At 39.0% G+C, this 21,463-nt stretch overlaps 1 protein-coding gene across 3 annotated transcripts in view; it reads left to right on the top strand.

Annotated features, from left to right (window-relative positions):
• Window positions 1-21,463, top strand: part of RGS17 (regulator of G protein signaling 17) — a 72,641-nt gene that overhangs the window by 46,103 nt on the left and 5,075 nt on the right. For 2 of the 3 annotated variants that reach the window (XM_075413818.1, XM_075413819.1), the window contains exon 3: window positions 20,374-20,463. In XM_075413818.1, the coding sequence (XP_075269933.1) occupies window positions 20,374-20,463 (90 nt within the window). The remainder of the gene's footprint in view (window positions 1-20,373; window positions 20,464-21,463) is intronic. The other variant, XM_075413820.1, reaches the window with a different exon arrangement.

Here is a 21,463-nt window from a genome sequence, read left to right as displayed (position 1 = left end):
AACACACCTACGAGTTCTGTGAACTATTACTCTCTTTTATTTGTTGTAACCTACAAGATGTTAATTTCATTTGATGCCTCCTTGTTCTTATGATTGTGAAGTGCAGTGAATAATTGTTCCCAGGACGATCAAGATTTTATAGAGCTCTCTCATGTCCCCCTTCAACTGTCTTTTCTTCCATAATCTTCTCTGTTTTAATCTCTGTGATACAGAAATTGACCCAGACCATGATTTATCCCTATCTCCCTTCTATCTGTCCACCTACCTTGTGTCTCTCTATGTACCTTTCCTATTCTACTGTCTCCTGTCTGAGACGTGTGACTAGATCTGTTGCAGTAGTCAAGACATGGGTGCACCATGTTTTGTGATTGCTCTTGATCTTTTGTTATTAATTCCGAGCACTCTGCTTGCTTTTTAACAACCCCTGAGATGATGTTTTCATAGAATTATCCACCATGATTACAACATCTCTTTACTGAATGGAAATAAAGCCCATCATCATGCATGTACAGCTAGCATTGACTTTTGCCTTGCATACTGGAACATGAATGGCCATAAAAGTATCAGTCTAATTTCTAAAACTTAAAGACAACCAATCTTATTTTTTAAGTATGCTATATCTCAAGAATCTTATTTGACAACTATATTTTGAAGCTTTCATGAGCTTTGTGACCCTTGGAGTGACTCCATCCTTTAGAATGCAATACCATTATATATTTGAACAGCTGATGCATATTAAATCTAAATTAGAGCAAGTATTGCTTTAAAATATGGGATGTCCCTTTAACTGCTTTAATCGTTGTTTTTCCTGTTAATATCCTGTCTTTCCGGTGTTGAGGATCTTTTTTTGGCTGACGTGGATTTGATTGAGCATGGAGAAATCCTGTCAATGAAAGCTAGTTTTCAGGATTAAGTCAAAGAAAGGGTCAAAAGGGATAGCGACATCACTTGCATTTTCTAAAATGCAAAAGGTAGAACAGATGATGTAATAAGTCTTTCCTAGCTCTATCTTCTGTGATTCCATAGTGGAAAATTCATTAGAGGAGAGGTGGGGAAAAACTTTGAAAAAGGTAATATGAAATGTTTCAGAACCTCAGTTAAAATTAAGTAATTGGTTTTGGTGCCAAATTTGTTTGGTCAATTTGAACTGTCCAGGCAGAGTACAGGTTTCGGTTCTTGCCTCAGTTGTGTACCCTAAAAAACTAAAAAAAATAATTCAAAAAAAGTAGCAAACTATACTGGTCACTCATGATATAGTGGATTCTAGGTAGCTAATTCTCTAGGGTACTTTTCTGTAATAGGAAAAGCCTAATGATAATTTTAACAGGTTCTCTGGACCTAATGCAGTTGCATGCTTTCCCTAGTTCCACAGGTCTTTGTACTTGAGTAATGTGCATTTCTCAAGAGATACTTGTCTGGAAATGTTGCTGGGTTCATTAAAGATGCTAACAATGCTTTAACTGTCAATATCAAGATTAGGAGACTTTTCTTCTGTTTTTCCACCAGCCTGTGTGACCGAGGACAGATCTTATATTGCTAACCTCTTAGTACCTCAACTTCCTCATCATTCATAGAAAGAGGTGGGCGGGTGTGTGTGCAGCTTTTAGTAAGAAGCTTTCACTTGTATCTGTTTGAAGAGTTAGTTCAATAGTTCATATATCCAAACAAATCATTAGAATTCTAAAAATATCTTTTGTGAATCATGTGATGTTTATTTTCTTCTGTTCCACCCTGTGTTAAAATCAGAATAGGCATTAAGTCTTCTGTTTGCATAACAGCATAGACAAATATTCACACCTTTGTTTGGGGAAATAGTACCTTGCCTAACAGACATTTGTTAACAACAAAATCTTAGATCCAAAAATTATTCAGTACATCTTACAATGAACTTTTTTGTTCCTCTGATAATTTCTTCTTAAAAGTAACAAATACTTGGAACACTTCTCCATGGTTGTGGGTGAACTCCAATAGGCAGCTCAGCCCCACCCAGCCGCTCGCTCACTCCTGCCCAGAGGGATGGGGAAAAAGATTTGGAAGGGTGAAAGTGAGAAAACTCATGGGCTGAGATAAAGACACCCTAATATATAAAGCAAAGCTGTGTGCACAAGCAAAGCAAAAGAAGGAATTAATTCACTGCTTCTCATCAGCAGACAGGTGCTTAGCCATTTCCAGGAAAGCAGGGCTCCATCATGCATAACGGTTACTTGGGAAGACAGACACTACAACTCTGAACCTCCCCCCTTCCTCCTTTTTCCCCAGCTCTTATTGCTGAGCACGATGTGATATGGTGTGGAATATCCGTTTGGTCAGTTTGGGGTTAGCTGTCAGGGCAGTATGAGAAACAAAGAAAACCTTGATGCTGTGCAAGCAGTGTTCAGCAACAGCTAAAACATTGATGTGCTATCAACACTGTTTTGGTCACAAATCCAAAACACAGCACCATAGGGACTGCTACGAAGAAAATTAACTCCATCCCAGCCAGACCTGTTACATCTATTGGCACTGATAACTGTCAAGACAGTAAATTGCTCAGTTTACAAGGACAAAGCAGATCTGATTACCAAGGTTTGTTCAGATTGGAAAAGGTGGAGATAAACAGCCTCCTGAAGTTGGCCGTTTTATTGTAATAGGTATGGTCAGGATGTTGTCCAGCTAGCTTAAGCCCTGAACAGGTGCCTGAGGATCAGTAGTGAAGGAAGCCGTCCTCCTTAGTGGAGAAAATAAAGTGTTTCTGAAGTCCCCAACAGGAAAATCTTGTCCATTTACCACAGAGGCAGATAATATATCCCTCTGCGGATCTTCTGTGGTATCTTCCTCAACTGGCCAGATATAAATCTTAGGCTTTTCCTTCAGGAAGACACTGCACTAAAGCATCTAACAGATAAGTATCAGTCAGGTACCAAAGGTGCTGGACTGAATTTCACCCCGTGTCTTAAGCCTCCACAAAGCACCATTCCCATAGAGGACAGAAGAAAAGGCTTCCTTACTAGCTGTAATTTCAGTGGCTTGGGTAGCCTGAGAGTTGCAAAATTTGCAGTAAGTCTTCTAACATGACAGTCTGTAATTTCCTCAATTACGCTTTCTCCAGAGAACTATGCATTTAGTATTCAGTGCTGTGACTTCACAGTTTTGATCTCAGCCTGGTGAGGTAAGGGCAGAAGCCTGCTATTTCACCTCCCCAACCTTATATAGCAATCCATTACTCCAGCTTCCTGAGCAGACATGAAGCCAGTCATTCTCATGCAAACACTTGCTCAAAAAAAGTCTCAAGTCGCTAGCACAGGGAGATTGGCTATTCCTCCATTTTCATTTTGCTTCCTCTTTTGTCTCCCACCCAGAGCAGGAGTCACACCTTTTTATCCTCTCTTCCTTTCATAAGGTGCTCAGTGAATTTTAAAGCTGTGGGACACTGATGCCTGATAATTCCTCTCTTTTTACCACACACAGAAGGCTCAGAAGGCATTTAACATCTGCCCTGCAGGAAACCTTAGTAGTACAGGAGTCTGGGGGACAGGAAAAGGCTTCATGGGGAGAAGTGAAGATGATCACACAACTTCACTTGGTTCTGTAGTTCAGTTCAAACGTGCAAGCTGGAAGGTCTTTACCTTAAAGGCAACCATTAAAACAACTCTTGAAGACTCTGGTGGAAAAGGGAAAGGGTCCAGCAGCTCCAAGCTCTGCCCTGTGCAAAAGCTATGCTTCCCATTTGATTTCTTCTGACCCTTCCATGACTAGTTTCCCACACCCAAGAGATGCCAAGGAAGATAGGGTATTTGCCAGCTTGGCAGAAAACAAGAGTTGCTCTTGGCAAGAAACCTCTCTCCTCCAGTTCTTATAACTTGCCTATGACAGCTGTGAGTTATGTCTGAAACTTCTTCCTGATGACATTGTCACACAAATATTTTTCTTTATTAAAGGGAACATTTTCCTTGCATGGGTTTAGCAGTTGACTTGGGCCTGCAAGAAGATATTTCTGTCAGTTGTGCTATGAATATGAGATGACAGATACAGTTCTAAGGACAATTTAAATTATATTAGTATTTTTTCTCTACAGGGTTCAACATTTTCCTCCTCCTTACAAACAGAGAGCGTGTATCGTACTCTAAATGAAAAAAAAAAACCCAGAAACCCACTTTTTTTGCACTTCACACCTCTCTAGTATTTTGAGATGAATAATTTTTTTTTGGCACATTCAGTCTTAGTTTGCCATCAAAAAATTGTGTCTAAGCTTTGCATGACTCTACACAAGATAATCCCTGAGGGTCATAGTCACGGCTGCTTTCTCTTATTTAACTATAGTAGAAAGTTTGGAGGAGAGGGAAACAAAGAAAGAATGGAAACAAAAAACAATTTGATGCAATAAATTATAGCCACATGTTCTCGAATATGTGGAAAACAAAATCCATATTCTACTTCCCATAGCTGTCTGCAGCAGAACTTTTAAATTAGAAGTAGACTAGAGGTGGGCTGGTACAAAAAGAGTCACCCAGGCTCCAGGATTTTGTTAAGGTTTTATCAAGGAAAGAAAATCTTTATCTTTGAAACAAAAGCACTCATTTTGAAAAATGTTTTTAGCTTTCTTATTTTTTTTCTTTTTAGAAACCTAATTTTTAAATTATTTTCCTCCCTGAACAGATAGGACAACACGTCTGAAACAGATGTACTCAGCTCTCTGCATTTTAGCTTTTCAAAACATCACACCTGAGAAAAGCATATATGGAAAAGTGCATCGGAAAATATTGTACTCTAGTCCAGAATACAGAAGTGCAGGCTACCGTACTGCATTTTACTGAAATAGAAGGTGATATTTTAAAAACTATTTAATGGGAAAAGATGTTCCATTCTAAGCCTTTTTATACTTTTAAAAAATCACAGGACTTGTTGCATTTTTATCATTTGCTGTTGAGGTCAAAGATCAAAACATTCCATCTCTTTTCTGGAGAATAATTTATTCTGAGGGACAGTAGGCTTAGCTAGCATGGGAACTCGTGCTTTGTGCATCTGTGGGACAGTATCATCTGCTTTGCCGCAGGTCATCACAGTGCAACAGGCAGCACTGGTGCTCTCTTAGGAAAGGAGCAGCAGTTCTTCTGACAGGTAGAACTTAAAGCTGGATAAAATCCATTATATGACCTGTCACACATGCTACTGAATGTGATATTCTAGAAAATCAGTCTTAAATCACCTTGTCTTTAAGGCCACGTATACTCAGTGCTGAGGCCATGAGAGAAATCTGCCTGGCCGACATTCCAGTTGTCACTGGAATGCACCATGGGGTGAGTGTGGGGCAAGGATTTATATACTTAGTCTTCAGAACGGGCCTCTCAAGGTTCTCTGAGCTACTTAAAATAAGAAATTTGAATTCTCAGCATTTGGAAAAACAAGCAGAAGACACTCTAAAAATAAATAGCTTGTCAAGGGGTTTTTTTCGTACTTTTGTAAGTTATGTTAACAGTACTTATTAAATAATATCCAAGTAAAGCTTTTCTTTTCCCTTTAAACCAAAAGAAAGGGATGATCTCTAAAGTTAAAAAATCGGAGGGGAGAAGCATGTCTTCCTAATAGCTATGATATTTCACAGGCTTCCTCTGCTTTATAATTCAGAGAGGGCAAGAGATTTTGCTGGAGTTTTATGGATGTTTGTGTCCTCAGGGCAGGCTGGGGACAGGTGGCTCTGTGCATGCTTGTTTACACAACTCTCCCAGGGCATCACAGCCTGACTTGCCAACCTCTGGGCTTGCGCTCTTCTGTGGCACTGGGCCAGGCTGTCAGTGCTAGCCTAATAATTCCTGGAAGTCTTCTCTCTCCTTGAGCCACAACACAAATATACCTGAAATGTGATCCAATACAGGGCTGATCCCAGAGCTCCAGAGGTGGCGAGTCAAGGTAGCTTTGACCACTTGCTGCACCTCCCTGTGAAGCAGATGTGAAACCCCACAATACAAAAGAGGAGAGCATATTTCTTCTGCATAAATGGTGCCACAAAATGCAAAGCTATACTAGATGAGGTCTCAGGTATACTGCAGCGAGCTACTTCTCCGTAATTTTTCCTGCATCTGCTTCTAAAGAGTAAGATATGAATGCAGGAAATCAAAACCTTACCGGCAAGCTAAAAGGATTTTTTAAATAAAAATTACAAAAAGCAAAATTTAGTGTAAAAACAACTAAAGGAAGCTTAAATTAAACCTGTTAAATCTCATGAGAGCCTGCCTTGGTCAATGTGGAGCCCTGTTCTAAATTAATCAAATACATCTAATCTCCCCTAGTCCAAAAGCAGCCCAGAAATCCCTATTTCCAAGCTCATCCACCATCCCTTATCTTCCTTCTTTCTTCTGCTTAGCCCCCTGCCACCTACCTTGAAAGCCCTGTGGAAGTACGAGGTCTTGCATAGCCTTGGAGCAGGGGCAGGAACTGTGAGCCACCAGCTCCCACATCAGCAATGGGTTTCCACAGGTTATTTGCCATGCAGAAGAGGCTTTGGTGCAAGTCATTGCCTCGTGGGACATGCAAAGTATATTGAAATAACGCAGTTCTTTGGGAGAAAGCTGTAAGCTACACACTGCAGTTATTTTGGCAAGTGTCTGCAAAGGGGTAGTCACTAAGGCGCTGCTGGCCTACCATGAAATCATGGTGGAAGCACAAATATACACAAGATACTACACAGAAGTTCAGCATATATAAATTATTTTAAATTAATTTGCAACCAATAACTCTGGTTTGAAAAAATCTTTAACACTGTAAACTGAATCTAACTCCATGTAAACTGATAAATGTTTCTATTTTCAAAGGTATGAGGTAAACTTGTTGCTCCTCGTAATAAAATAGAAGTCTAATGCAAAGAGTGGAGCAATAGCTTCTTATACACAACAAAACCAGCCTTGGGTTCTCCTGGCCAAGCTTTCCTAGTGTCAAGATTTTATCCTTAATGTTTTAAACTTTGAAAGTTCATTTCATTTTGAGGAACAGATGGAGGCTCATGTATTTACCTACATTTTTACCCACCTGTGATAACACAAGCAGGTTAGAGAATGGGCAAAACATAAATATAATATATTAGCAAATTTTTAATAAATGTTTCTGAAGTTTCACAAACCAAATGCATAGATTCCTATGTGTATAATACTACTAAGATAAGAACACCTCATCAGTCTAACTGCAGAAAATAGCCCTATATCAAGCAAACAATTCTGTAAAGAAAATTGGAATGCAAAAAAAAAAAAAAATCAGAACTGCAATCCTCCTAAATTGAAGAATAAATACATGCTCAGAGGGGATTTGGGATTACACAAAGTTCATTCTAATTCAGCTGTGCATAAGATACTGACAGTAGCTCCTCGGAAGGAGACAGCAGACTAAATCTAGTTAACTTCAGAAAATGATCTTGATTCTGCCCTGGCGCAGCACAGAGAGTGTATTCAGGGACAGCTGTTCTTGAGGAGACTAGAGGGAGAGAAAGCAATGGCAGAATCACCTCCACTGGGGTAAAGCAGCTTGATGTCTCCTCAGAGGCTGTTTAAGAGATGGATTGCTTCAGAGCATCAGCATCTTGGCTCTCCCTCGCCACTCATGCCTGTTTCCCACCTGCCTGTGCCAAAATGCTATTCAGCTTGGTGTCTGCAGAGCAGTGGCTGAAGGAAGATTCGTAATGTCATGACAGATTTTCTGTCACCAGCTCACAGCTTGACTGTTGCTGTGGAAAAAAAGAAAAAGCAAGAAACCAAGAGTGCTGAAGATGCTTGAGTCCAGTTTATGCTGTGATTTTCAGCTGCTAGGAATTTGGAGCCTTTGAAATCTTCCCTGAGAGGGTTTGGGCTGTTTTTTTGTTTCCTTATTGCAAATTTGACAATTACGTATTTGCACAAAGATGCATTAACTCAGGAGTCTGTGGAAAACCACAGAAATACAGAAGCATGTGAAAGGCCAAAACGAGCCTGAGATCAAAATATAAGCTGAAGTAAGGCATGTTGATAGATGGTGTCATTTTAAAGGTGCCAAGGCGGCCTTGCAAATCCTCCAAACTTTCTTCATCATGGATTATAATAAAAACTTAAATGTTTAACATTCAAAAACAACAACAAAAAATCTTATCCAAGTTAAACACACTGGCTGTGTCTATACTAGTAAACCAAGCAGGGCCAGGGTCTGTTATGTGCCCAAGCAATCAGCTGTACAGTTAAATTGTTAGCGAGTGTTAACTCCCTGGAAGAGTTTTGGCCAGTGCCAAAGTGCACAGTCTCAGGCAATGACCTGTTGCAGGTGCAGAAACCCTGTTTTGAGTTTGGGCTTTACCAGCTGGGGCTACATGGTGCCAGTCAGCCTCAGGGCCAGAGAACTCTTCCAGCCCATTTTATCTGCAAGAATAAATGCAGTCTATACTTCCAAGCCAAAAGTGAAAAAAAATAGGCTACTTAAATCTGTTAGCAGCAATATTTCCATCTTAGAAAAGTTTATTTTTTAACTATGTATCATTCCAAATCAGCTTAAAATGTCAGTTAAAACAGGAATAAATGTCTAGCGCTTTTAAGAGAAAAAATGAGAGAATGTATCATGGAAATGAGTCTGCATCCCTAGTAGATAACTCTTATAAGATGGAGATCCTCTCGCTAGAAAAGTGGGTCAAACATTCATTGTGTGAGGCAGAAAGGCAAAGGAGATGCGAATCTTGTCTAGTCACCCTTAATAATTTCATAGCACATATATTTGTCTACATGGCAACTCTGGCTCTTCTGAAGTAGCTGACTGAGGGCCTGATAACAGCAGATGCTGAGCACCCATCATGGAGCAATGGATATCTCCAGTTCCTGTTGACATCCATGTCGAAATTGCTTCCCAGCTCAGGACCTTGTCTAACAGAAAATCTGGAAACCAGCCATTAACAACCACCAGAACAGATGCCTGCAGTGTACACAGACTGGCATGGCGGTTCTCAAGCTTGTTTGTTAGCTGTACAGATGTTAAGTGGAAGATCCTCCATCTTATTTGATTGCAATGTGGATAAGTGTAAACTAGTCTGACCCAGGCTAATTTCAAAAAGTATGGTGTTCATAAACATCATGGTAGGAATTATACTTTAAAAATACATAAAGCTCTCTTTAACTGAAGAACTTTACAACACTTTCTGAAAAGAAAAAACGTGATTTTAGTATGAATGTTCCCAGGCACCTCTTCCCATTCGGAAACTGCAACTAAATCTATGGAGTCAAGGGAGGAAGCCTAATCAGGCTCAATTCTTTACTGTTGCTGCTATTTTTATCTCTGCAAATCTAGAATAATAAAAAAAGGCACTACGGAAATTGAGACTAGGTCCATTTCTCAGAATTAATTGAGACCATTAGGCTTGCATGCTAGTGGATTGGAGGGCTTTATTTCATCCAGTCATCCTTTCAAAGAACACAATTTCTATTTCTTTGAACACTAGACAACTGCCACTTTTAATTGTCTCAAATATATGAAGGAATTGCTTGCAAAATAGCTGTATCCAGGAGTAAGGACACTGCGGATTGTCTAGTAATTAGATGTATCCATTGTACAAGATGCAATATGAATGGCAATATTATTCTGAAGAAGGAATGAAGCTGACAGCCAGACTAGTGATCTGTTGGGTGACCTGACAAGAGAAATACACCCTTGAGTTGAATCTTGCCTAAAGCAGAAACCAGCTCTACAGTAATCAAATAAAGCTAGAGTAACTTCATTAGGAATCATTGGCAAGAAAACTTTGGCTTTCTTACCTACATAGAAATTATATTCCACATCTGAGAACAAAAATCTCAAAAATTTATCCTAGAAAGGACAAAAAGTTTCCAAAAGTTCTGGTGTGGCTATCATTATGTAAAAGTAACATAATCTCTTTAAAGTAGAATCTGGTAGAAAGCATATTTTCTTAGAGATTTTCAGAAGAATGAAATACATTTGAGAAAAAGGAGAATTTAGGAAAGACAGATTGCTTTGAATCACTAGTTGTTTCCTCCCTTGCACAGTTACAACTTTTGCTCCGTGCTAATGTGAGGGAGATACTGTTCTTTATTTCAATAGTTCAGGTACGGTGCACACTGGTAGTTTGCATCTGACTTTGGATGCCTGCTGAGCTGCAATATCTGCAGCTAGGTAGTTTACATCAGTCACACAAGAACAGAGAAAGCCAGTTCAGCAAGGCTGTCCATTAAAAGGACCATTCCACAGACCTTTAAGCCTGCATTGACCTTAAGAGCATTTCCCTCCTTCACCTTGAAGTCATCCTGAAGTGTAAATATAATTACATTTTTTTAAGTAGCCCCCAAAAATATTCTTCAATCACAGCCTTTCTTTACATTTGAATGTAGTGAATGTGTTGGTTGTGGCACTGGTGGCCACACCTGAAGTAATGTGTCTAGTTCTGGGCTCTTCATTGCAAGAGACCTGAACATACTGGGGACAGTCCAGCAAAGGGCCACTAAAACGATTAGGGGACTGGAACATGTCTCCTGTAAGGAAAAGCTGAGAGAGCTGGGACTGTTCCACCTGGAGAAAAAGAAGGCTCGGGGTGGGGAGGGTCTTATCACTGTGTATAAATACCTGAAGGGAGGGTGAAAAGAGGGTGGAGCCAGGCTCTTCTCAGTGGTGCCCAGTGACAGGACCAGAGGCAGTGGGCACAAACTGAAACACAGGAGGTTCCCTCTCCACATCAGGAAACACTTTTCTGCTGTGAAGGTGACTGAGCATTTGCACAGGTTTCCCAGAGAGGCCTGTGGAGTCTCCGTCCTTGGAGATACTCAAAACCCACCTGGACATGATCCTAGGCAGCCTGCTGTAGGTGGCTCTGCTTGAGCAGGGGCGTAGACAAGATGGCCTCCAGAGCTCTGTCCATTCCAGCCTCAACCATTCTGTGATTCTGTGTTTCTATCATTCTGTGTTCAATTTGGCAAAGGCTAAACTCAGATCTAAATGTTTGCAAAATATTTCTGGATATATTTGTGGGTATCTTAGGACAATGTCCCTTTTGTGTGGGGGTTTCCAGCAGGTTACTTTTTCCACTGCCAGTCCACTTCTGAACATTTTCTAGAAGAAGAAAGAATCAGTATAAAAAGTACATCAAAGACCACATTGCAGATAGCAGTCTATGATGGAAGATGCATTGACACGTGGATTTTTGATTCTACAAGGCTTTGCTTTCAAATTCTTCATGGGGTCCAAAAGGAAAATGCAGAGTTTGGACACATTTGAAAGCTTGCCTGCCAAATGTATACTGAATTTTACTTTTATGGAAAATACAGAAGGAGAATAAAACTCACGGCTTTAAAAAGAGACTGTTAGTCTGACTGTCCTGTATGAACAGAAAAGATTACCAGATTTTAGATCTATTCCATTTTAAATCTTTACATATACAGGAAAGGGAATAGAGTGGAACACTGCAGATTTTCTAAAACCTTTTTTGGTACTTGATTTACTGAGCACATCCCTCTATGACTTACTTTAGCTCAGCATTCATACTTCAGTAAGGATGATCTACCTTCACAGTGGCATGTGGGATGCAATTTAATAACCTTATATAATGATCTTACATAAACTCCAAAATCTTGGCCAAGACTTCCCATTAGCAAAGAGATGATTATACGCTTAAGCACTAGATCACTGGGGTTCAATTCTGCTTTTACTCAAGCTGAGGAGTAGCACAACATAAGACTATCAGGACAGAGCTAAATGTCTTAACTGACTATACCTTAATAGACTGAGATGCTCTAGATATGTTAAACATTAAATTCCACCAATCTCCTTTTTCTTTTATGGTTTATAGTTGAATCTGTAATGACTTTGACCAGTTATGCTGAATCCAGCACAGTATTAATAAAGTATTGCAATTGAAGAGCAGTAAGAAATTCAGCTTCCTCTCCTCCACCTTCAAAATATGGCAGGTTTTGCCATAGCCCAGGTTTTCACAAGGAAGAAAGGTACACTTTCACACTTCAAAACGCTTCATCATAGTGTTTTGAAGTGTATTTGCTTATAAACTCTCAAATATCTCACAGGCCTAAAAGCTTCACACGGAAAAGTCTACACAGCACTGCAAGAACAGTACTATGGAAGAAAGACAGGAGAATTGTCAGTGACTCCTTCAGTCACCCCTGGATTGCTGCTATAGTGTAGGTGTCAGAAATAGAGCAGTGAACAGGCCAAGATACTTACATGTAGGGATAGGGGGTTTTGACCACATCTCTGTATTCGCATGTCCACACGCTCCATAGCCATACTGTCAATGCCACTCTTCTAGAAATCTCAAGACTGATTTAGGGAAGCAAGGATACTTCAAAATAACCCAAAAAACAAGTGCAGGTTTTGCTGTGCTTTAGGATTTTGATGCTGTAAGGCATTGCTCTTCAAGCTTCTCTCCACAGTTCTTAGCACAAATGTGATTCTGAGTGAAAAGTAGGGCTGCTAACTGTTTGCAGGACTCTGAGAGATAAGGTTCTAATAAACTCCAGGAATCATGAAGTTAAGAGTTATAGCTGCTGGATTTCCTGATGAACTGTGTTCTCATTAGAAAATCTCTTTTCTTTTAATCGGAAAGCTTACTGGGAAAAACATCTACTATGACAGAATGTAATTTTTCTAAAGAACTTTTTACAGTTAAGCACAATACTTCATTTAAATCTATTATTTGATCACATTGACTAGAATTACTTACAAAAGACTAGTTAGAATAATGGTTACTAACAATGAATGAAACCAAGACAACTGATTATTTAATTTTAAAATGTAATGATAATTATTTTTAAAACCATAAAAACATATTATGAAATTTCATTCATCTTAAACTTTTCCACAAACACTATTTTGTGGAAAATCCAATTCAGAAGTAAATTATATTTAACTGTCATATCGCTGCGGAACACAAACTCCGTTCCAGTCAGCTGGATTCTCTACAAAACCCCAGTGGAAAGGCCTGTGAAACAGCTTCTGCACCCATCCTGGGTAGCAAAAGTCAGACCAGAAAATTTCCACCTTGAGCTCCCCCTTGGCGCACAGGATTTATGTATGCAGAAAGGTGCATATGGGAGCCAGAAGTCTGCCTGCATTTACTGTTACTAGATCCTGAGCAGGCACCAAGCTTTTCAGTTGAAAGCACATTCACGGCATACACAAGCGCCCAACCGTCTGTTACAGACTGTTTCTTAGTTGTATGCTTTTCAAACAAAGAGATGGACAAAAGGGAAAAAATCTGAAGTACACACCACTACAACGTAGCAAATTGAATCGAGGGGAAAAAAATACCACCAAGGAAAACTGGAAAGGAAGGAATCAAATGTGTTCTAGTCATTGGAAGAGACAGGGCATCTGGTTTTATCATTTGTTTAATTTTTATTTTACCTTTTGTGACCTATGAGAAGAAAAAAAAAGGCCAGTTATCACTGTGGCTTTTATGGTTAGAGGTCAACATGATGGGACCACAGTGCAAGCTGAACAAAGAGCTGGGAGGTTTGTGACTACACATCTCTTCCCCCATCTAAACCTTTGAAATACTGGAGGGATTTTAGCTCTAATACAAAATCTCCAGGATGGTAACCTTGCACATACTTGCATTATTAAAAAAAAAAAACAAAAAAACCCCAAAGATATTTGGTTGGGTTTTTTTCTTACATGAGGTAAAGCTTGCAGAATCAGACCTCAAGTTTATAAATTCTTCTTGCAAACACATATTTCTTTCACTCTACAACTGCTGAGTCCAAGGTAGAAATTATGTTTGTTTGTTTCTTTCTTTTAAAAATAATTTGGATTATACATATGTCTTGCACCATCTTTTCACCTAAGGCAAATGTAACTCTGGCACTCAGGAAACTTCGCACCACGGGTACCTGGGCTTTTTGAAAGGAGTTTATAGTTTCTGTGGACACTGCCAAGTAGGCTGATTACAGCCTTATGGTAAGTGTTGGCTTTTCCCCAACAGGCTGCTTTCCTGTGTCAGTCTCCTCAACACAATCTCCATCATTTAGTTTCAAGCACAGGACAAGTAAATTCCTCAGAGAAGGATGCAGCTATTTTCCACTAAAATTCTATCTTGCATTCAGTGTAAAATTTAACATCCTACATTTCTTTACTGAATTCAGTGAAGATCTGTAAATCTTATTTCTTTAAAGGACTAGGAAGGACACTAATTAAAAAAGAAAAAACTTCACATTTTTTTATCTGCCTCTTCTTTGGAACAAAGCTTATCATGTTGTGCTGACTCAGCTAAGACCAGATTCTGATCAATTTAAATAAATGATTCCACAGTCTCCTGACCACTGTTGCCCTCCAAAGTTTCTCACAGACGATGAATGCAGATGTACAGAAGTTTGCAATTTTTACTGTTTTGTGTTTTTCTGTGGATGAACTGCACGTCACTTATGCTGGCCTTGCAGACCTCCAGGTGTCCGTGCTAGCCTCCGCTCTAGAATTCATTTAGTGCCACTAATTTGGCTGAAGTTTGCTCTGCACTTCTATTCTTTGCATACACTGGTATTCTTACAACAGTCTAAGTGCTTTGGTTTGTCTAGCTGTTCTTACAAGGAGATAAATTCTCAGAGGTCAGAGATAAGAGACCACAAGGTATGGGTTTGATGGCTGATGCATCCCCTTTCTTTCTAACACAGACAGGGGCATGAAGGATCTAATGCATGTTTACCCGAGCCTATGAAAATATCTAGTGCAAGGCATCACTCCTTCCTAAAAATCATGGCTCTAGCTCTAGTTTTTCTCAGAATAATTATTCTGGATGTTATTAATTTATTGTGACAAAAAGTGAACTCTTGTCTTAACTTTGACGGAAGCTTTTTTTTTATCCTTTACTCATCTGAAAAAAAAAAAAAGTAGTATTGTTCATGTAAAATTTCATTCTCATGGATGTCTATTTTTGTGCCATTAAAAAGGAGATAGAAAATAGCATTACTGACTAGACTCTAAGTGATTTTGAGATTAACATAGCTGTATTGTTCTTTATGAATGGATCATGATAATATTGCAGTTATTTTTCATTATTACTGCTCTGTACAATATAGCAAAATCATCATGCTCTGCTGTCCATAAACAAACACAGCCCTGACTAATTTTCACTGCCGACAGGCTTAAATCTTCCAGCTCTCAGAAAAACAAGGTGTCAGAAAATACTTTTATCTTCAGTTTCATAAAAGAAATTAAAGAGTGCCAGTATAGTTGTCTGTTGCATTGCCATACAGCATAAGGGGACCGCATCCGTCTCCGACTTCTACCAGAGCCTGCCTCAGCATGTAGGAGTGAACTTGTGAACGGAGCTGTGCAAACAATTGATTTTGCAGTGACTGACACTCCGATCAGACCGAACCACAATCAAAAATGAAAAAAATACTGGCATGTACTTTTTCTGAATCCAAATTAAACCCAGGAATAATATGTTTCTGCTCATATAGCATGTTTTATGCCAGAGACTTATAATAAAATTCAAGAGATCAAAGACCTTGGAGACAGGCAGGGGCACAACCACTTTGTGTTGAAGAGTGAAGGTATTTACCCGGCTCGTGAAAGATCTAGGCTTGGTGGCCATCTTTGTCTAAGAGTTTTCAAAACCTCCTTTCCCTCACTTCAGGAAAATGCACTAATCATATGTTCTTGTTTTCAGGCTCTCCCCTCAATGATGTATAAAATACTGTACTTTGCATAAAATACTTAAGTATTCATTACACAATGATTTGCCATTAAGTTCAGAGTCTCTTGTTTCTTTCTTGTGTAATGACTATTCTGTTATTTTTACAAAAGTGGAATAGCCTCAGCAGAAAACCTTGAAGGACATCCACCTCACCGCAGTCCCACAGGAAGGGTGTTTCAAATCCTGAATGAGTGCACTAACCTGCTTGTTTAAAGGAAATATATCCTAACTGAATCTATTTGGTAAATTCAGCTTGTGTTTGTCAACATTTTAGGTGAATGGTCAGATTACATCATCTACCAGTGGAATTTTAAAATCGCAATTAAATCTTGACCTCTTGTGCTTTTGGGGGGGGGGGAGTTGTGTTTTTTTCAAAAGAGCCTCCATTTAATCTACACCTACTAAATCAACGTTATTTAAGTTATGGCAGTCCTGCCTGTAGCTCGCTTGTACTGACAGCCGGACTCAAGCATCAAAACAATCCTTCTTGGCTTTTGGATCTATAAAACATTTTCTCTCTTCATCTGATGATAATAGAAATTTGTAGGAGTAGGGCAGGGTGAAGAGTAGTGCCAGTGAGATATACTCTTTCAGTGGGTAAATCAGTGAAAGAAACGGGTCAGAACATTTGTTATCCAGGGGCTTTTAAATGAATATTGCTTTTCATCTGAAGAACAAATTCTGCCTTTAGATTAAGCACGTGCAACTGACTTCATGTGTCCTTTGGGCTGGAATAAGGATGCCAAGCAACTTTGAAAAAAGGCTAAAACCACTAGCTGGAAACACCTGGAAGAAGAGTCAGTGAGATTTTTGCTCTTAAATTAGTCCAAATCTCTTGATGATTTTATGCAATTAGCTTGGATTTTTTTACCTTACCATGCACCCATGGCCTGCAATACTGGTGTAGCAAAATAATTACTCAACACAACAAATATTTAATTGTTGAACATGAATGTTAACAGCTGAATAACAGTAGCTAAAGAAATAAAGATTGGCCTTCTGAATCCCAGTAACTCCTCCAAAAACACATCAGCTAGGCACCTGGACCAGTTTAACCTGATATGTGGTGATTTATTCAATTTGTATGCTTCTTCAAGCAGTCCCTGGTTGTTAATATTTTTACTTATAGTTTGTGAAGTTGCAAAATAGAAATGCACTCACTCCAAACAGAAATTGCTCGTAATAATACTGTTGCAGTAGTTAAAGAAACTATTGTTTTTGTAGAAGTCAGGAACCCAAGATAAGTTTGAAAGGTACATCGAGGTCAGGCCACTTGGGCTTACTGAAGTACTTTTTACCATACTCTTCAGAGCAACAAAATCAGCAGAAAAATGGGCAGAACAAACCTTCCATAGGAACAGGAAAAAAACCCAGTGCTTGTTCTTTCAACTTAAGTTCTGACTTTAGACACCCCAAACTCTCTCTTTTTAAGGCATTAATAGTTTTGTTGACCTTTTATCATGGGTAATTTGCATCTCTAAATTTTAAAGATATCTGCTGGATGTACTCCAACTAATACATAATAATGGCACCATATATGTCAATTTACATCAGATGTCTCTCTAGAACACCTCCATTTTATTTAACTATGTGTTGGTAAGGCATATCAGCAATTTCCTCTTCTTAAAGCCTTAACTAAGTGAGATCATTTTGTTAATCTTTATCCTGTTACTTTTACTCTGTTTAGTTTTACACTATACAGCATAATTCTTCTGACATAATCAGATAGCTTCCATGATGGAATAATGTACCAAGGACACCAGCTCAAGGTATGCGGGGTGCCTTTGCTGCTGAGGACTGCTTGAATTCCACAGAGAAACGTGAACAGATAGGGTATTTTCAACTGAAGATAGCAACACAGCAAATAGCAATGCAGTGTTGTCATTTTGAGGTAAAAGGTAGCAATCTGTTATTGTGATCAGAGTTCTTTAAAGGCTGCTTTCAAATTAGCTTTTCAGTCACAAATGTGTAAATATTTAATTTTTTTTCTAAGCAAACATGAACCATTTCCTTGAGTAAAAACAGAACGTGTCTCAACTTAGTGTACTTCTATATAAAAACGATGGCTTCTTTCTCAGGAAAAACATATCAAAAGTAATGTATCTGACGGAACTACAGCCTTGACAGATGTAGATAAATAAAAGTTGAAATCTAGTGCTAGTACTTGTCACTGGAAACATAATGTAGAATTTAGGCCAAGATGTATTATAAATTTAGCACAGCTTTAAATACAATATCCAAACTTTAGAAATTGCTCCAACCAAGTGTAGCACTTCTTTCTTTAGAGTCTTCCCTGTTTTGCAATGCTGCCTAACTTCAGCCATTGAACTCCAGCTATGAATGGTGAGATGAAGGAATTAGGGCCAAGTGTGTACCTCGGATTCTCACTCTGGTGTAGATACCAGAAAACTGCACGCTACATTCTGGGCCCACCATCTGAACTTTTTACCGAGATGTAGTCTTGTAGAAAGTCAAAATGCATAGGGCCTATTCATTAGTCCTTTGATAAAAAAGTGCAATGAAGTCAACATGAATTTCTTGTCTGTTTTCTTCTTTCTCTTTCTTACTCACCACTCACTACTTGTACCCCACCTTCATCAGCCCATGTTGGTTTTCCAAAGTTTAGCAGAGATTTTGCATGAGCAAAACAACAATATTTGATCCTAGAAATCAAATTAAATTAGGCGTGTTGATTAACTGCTCTCAGGTGAGTCATCTTCTACTTCCAGTAAGACTCTACATCCAAACCTTGGAATAAGCCTACTGCCCAACAAGTAAATTATCTCAGTACAGCTTAGCTGCTGCTCATGTGATGGAGGAAAGAAAACAGGCAACTTCATTCTCTTTCGGACAGACTCAGATGAACACCCTGTTACATTGCCAACCTACACAAACTGTTTCCTCCTTCCATGGTGTTACTCTTTTATGGAACCAAAGGTCACTCACTTCTCTGTACTCAGCAGAGAAGACAAATGCAGCTCTAGCTATGGACTGCAAAGGAGGGAGGGATGGAGGGAGAGAGAGAAGCTTTGTGCCTTTCCTGCTTCTCCCTCACCCCACCTTTTGCTCTGGCCAGATGCAAGGTGACCCTCAGCAGTTACATGTGTGGACTTAAAGATTACAAGACAGAAAGTGGATGGTCCCTTTTTTTTCTCCTCCTACGTATGGAACTCCCATTGGCTTTCCTGGGTGCTCCCTCTATAGACTGATGAGCAACAGGTCAGAGGAGATGGAAAAGCTTTTTACCTGCCAACCCCAGAGTTCAGGATGTGTTGTTTCTCCTGCAGCAGTTGATGACACCCTAACACCTTAGCAGCACTGGAGCTGCATTCCTACGCTGTAACAGGGGAAGCAGGACCAAGGGCCTGAACTAAGGTCTTGGCAGGTAAGTGAAGGAGCAACCAGTATCAAACAGCTTCGTTTGAAAGTGTATGTCTTTGTAATGTTTAAGTCTTAATATGTGCTCTGCTTTACCTGGGAGCTTAAACTTCCACTTTTCAGAAGAGTATCTGATTATCAACAATTAACTTTGTCAAATGCTTGAAAAAGTGTTGATGAAACTCATAAATGCAGAGGGGCTAGAAAGAAAGGTTGTTGATACTAAAAATGTCTCAAAGCTGGGATTTCTTCTTAGAGCTGAGCAGAAGTTATTCAGATTAGTAGGGGAAGGAGATGCTTTATGCTACCAACATATTTTTGTTTATCGCCACTTAGGATGACTGAGAGCATCATCGTGTGGTGAATACTCAATATTCAAAATGTGAGCGCTGTTGGGACTGGGAGGGGGTATTTTTTGCTTGGTTTCTTGTTTCCTCTCAGCTGGACATGTAGGGAATACCTGATGAAGGGAAATCTCCATCTCCTTACTATGTTCCACTTCCTAAACTTAATTATTGGAACTAGATCTCCTATATGAATACTTACGTCATTCAAAACAGGTTTTATTTCAGTAGTTACCAGGAAATGTATTTTCAATACCATGTTCCAGAAGATGCATAGAGAGCACACACAGAAGAAGTCGCTAGCACTAAAGCAAATCCAATTAAAAAAATATTTCCATATTTACATATATGTGATGTTAGTTACCAGCTTGAAAGAGAATAATAAAAAAAAAAATAAACCATCTTTATATAAAGGAAGTCTTTCTTTTCCTTACTTCTGGTAATATGTTGGTAATGGATGCCTTTCTGTTGAGAGGCCATTAAGTTTTACTTTTAGGAATGAAAAACAAATTTGGGTCAGAGAAGGAAATCATAACGAGCTGCCACATGCTAAGTTCTGTACCCGAGCCATCTACTGCCACCATATCCTGGAGAGAAAAAAGGGAACATTCATAAAGAATGAACAACCATCCAGAACTGATGGCGCACCAAAGCCTCATCAATGTCCAGTTCAGATATTGCTATCCCCCCCTACCCTTACTGTTACTAATAGTCTCAATTTACTAAGTGAAATCACTCCAAAAGTGACCTCTAAGCTCATGTCTATCTTTCAGGGGATTAACTGCGAGCTTGTAAAAAATAACACATGCTAATAGCAACTGTTAATTAACATTCATCAGAGTTAAGGAAAAAAGTCATCATCAAAAATTTCTCTCCAAAGTGTGGTGTAAATTTTAGGGGCAAGAGTGAAAAATGGCACTTTACATAGGTTTATATTTTTTAAAAGTTTGCATTACTATAGTCATTGTTTTAAATTAACTTCCTCTAGACAAAATAAAGTGTTGTACTACATTGCAGCCTCACTGTTAGGAATGAAGATAGAGGAGACAATGCAGGAAGGCCAACACATACAACCAAAATGGAGAGTATCCAGGTCATAGAAGAATGGTAAGTTGATCAAACTGTCATCTAGTAAACATTTTTAATTTGCCTATAACTAAAGATTTGCCTTGGGTTTTATGCTTTAGGAATGTCCTTTTAATTACTTTTCCTCCACAAATTTCAGTACAAAACAAAGCAAAATCTGTCCTGACCATGAAATGCCAACAGAGACATTCATAAGTCAGGTTTACTTATGGTTTCTTTTTTGTGGGGGAAGAACGGTGGGGAGGAATCAGAGGTGCATGCATGGTTCCATAGATCTATGGTCTCTGTAGGAAGCCTCTGCTACCTGAGGGATCATTTTCTTCTCTTTACTCAGACAAGAAGAAAAACTAATGGGCAAAAGTGCACTTCACCATCAGATTTTTAATATGGCTACCTTTTGTAAAACACCTTGGACTATGGTGTCACCTGAATTAGCGAAGGAAACACATGCCTTGAAAAAAGGCTAACATACACTGAAAGTCTGAGCTTCTATTTCTGTCTAAAGCTTGGGCCCACATTTATTGTGTTGGGAAAAATGCTAACCTATCAGTCCCATAAAAAGTAAATTGAAACTTATCTGTAGAGGATATGGTTGATGTTAAAAGAAACCCAAACAACTCAATGTCTTCATTGCTATCATGGTCATTTATGAGAGGACAATGTTGGAAATTTCCACAAAATACTATAGTGAAGAGAACTTCCCAATAGACAACGAGGGAGCACAGGTCAGCTCCATCCACCTCAGAAGGTTCTCTTCAGTCTCCTAAGATTTTTAACCTTCAAATCTTTAAGTTTATACTTTTTGGTTCAGATAACAATTATTTTGGTGGATAGTTTCAATCTTAAACAGTTTCTCATTTATTAGATCTTTTGGTCTGCCAAAAAGCTATCACAGATAGCTTCCCATCATCCAGTCTGCCTTGTGTGCAGAGTAGGAGTTGATGAATGGACTTGAAGAGAAATTATATGGATAAATGTCACTAATTGTGCAACATGATTACACAGAAGCTATTAAGACCAG

Source organism: Opisthocomus hoazin, chromosome 2, assembly GCF_030867145.1.
Source record: "Opisthocomus hoazin isolate bOpiHoa1 chromosome 2, bOpiHoa1.hap1, whole genome shotgun sequence".
Lineage (NCBI taxonomy): Eukaryota > Metazoa > Chordata > Aves > Opisthocomiformes > Opisthocomidae > Opisthocomus > Opisthocomus hoazin.
This window is presented reverse-complemented; position numbering and strand designations above follow the sequence as displayed.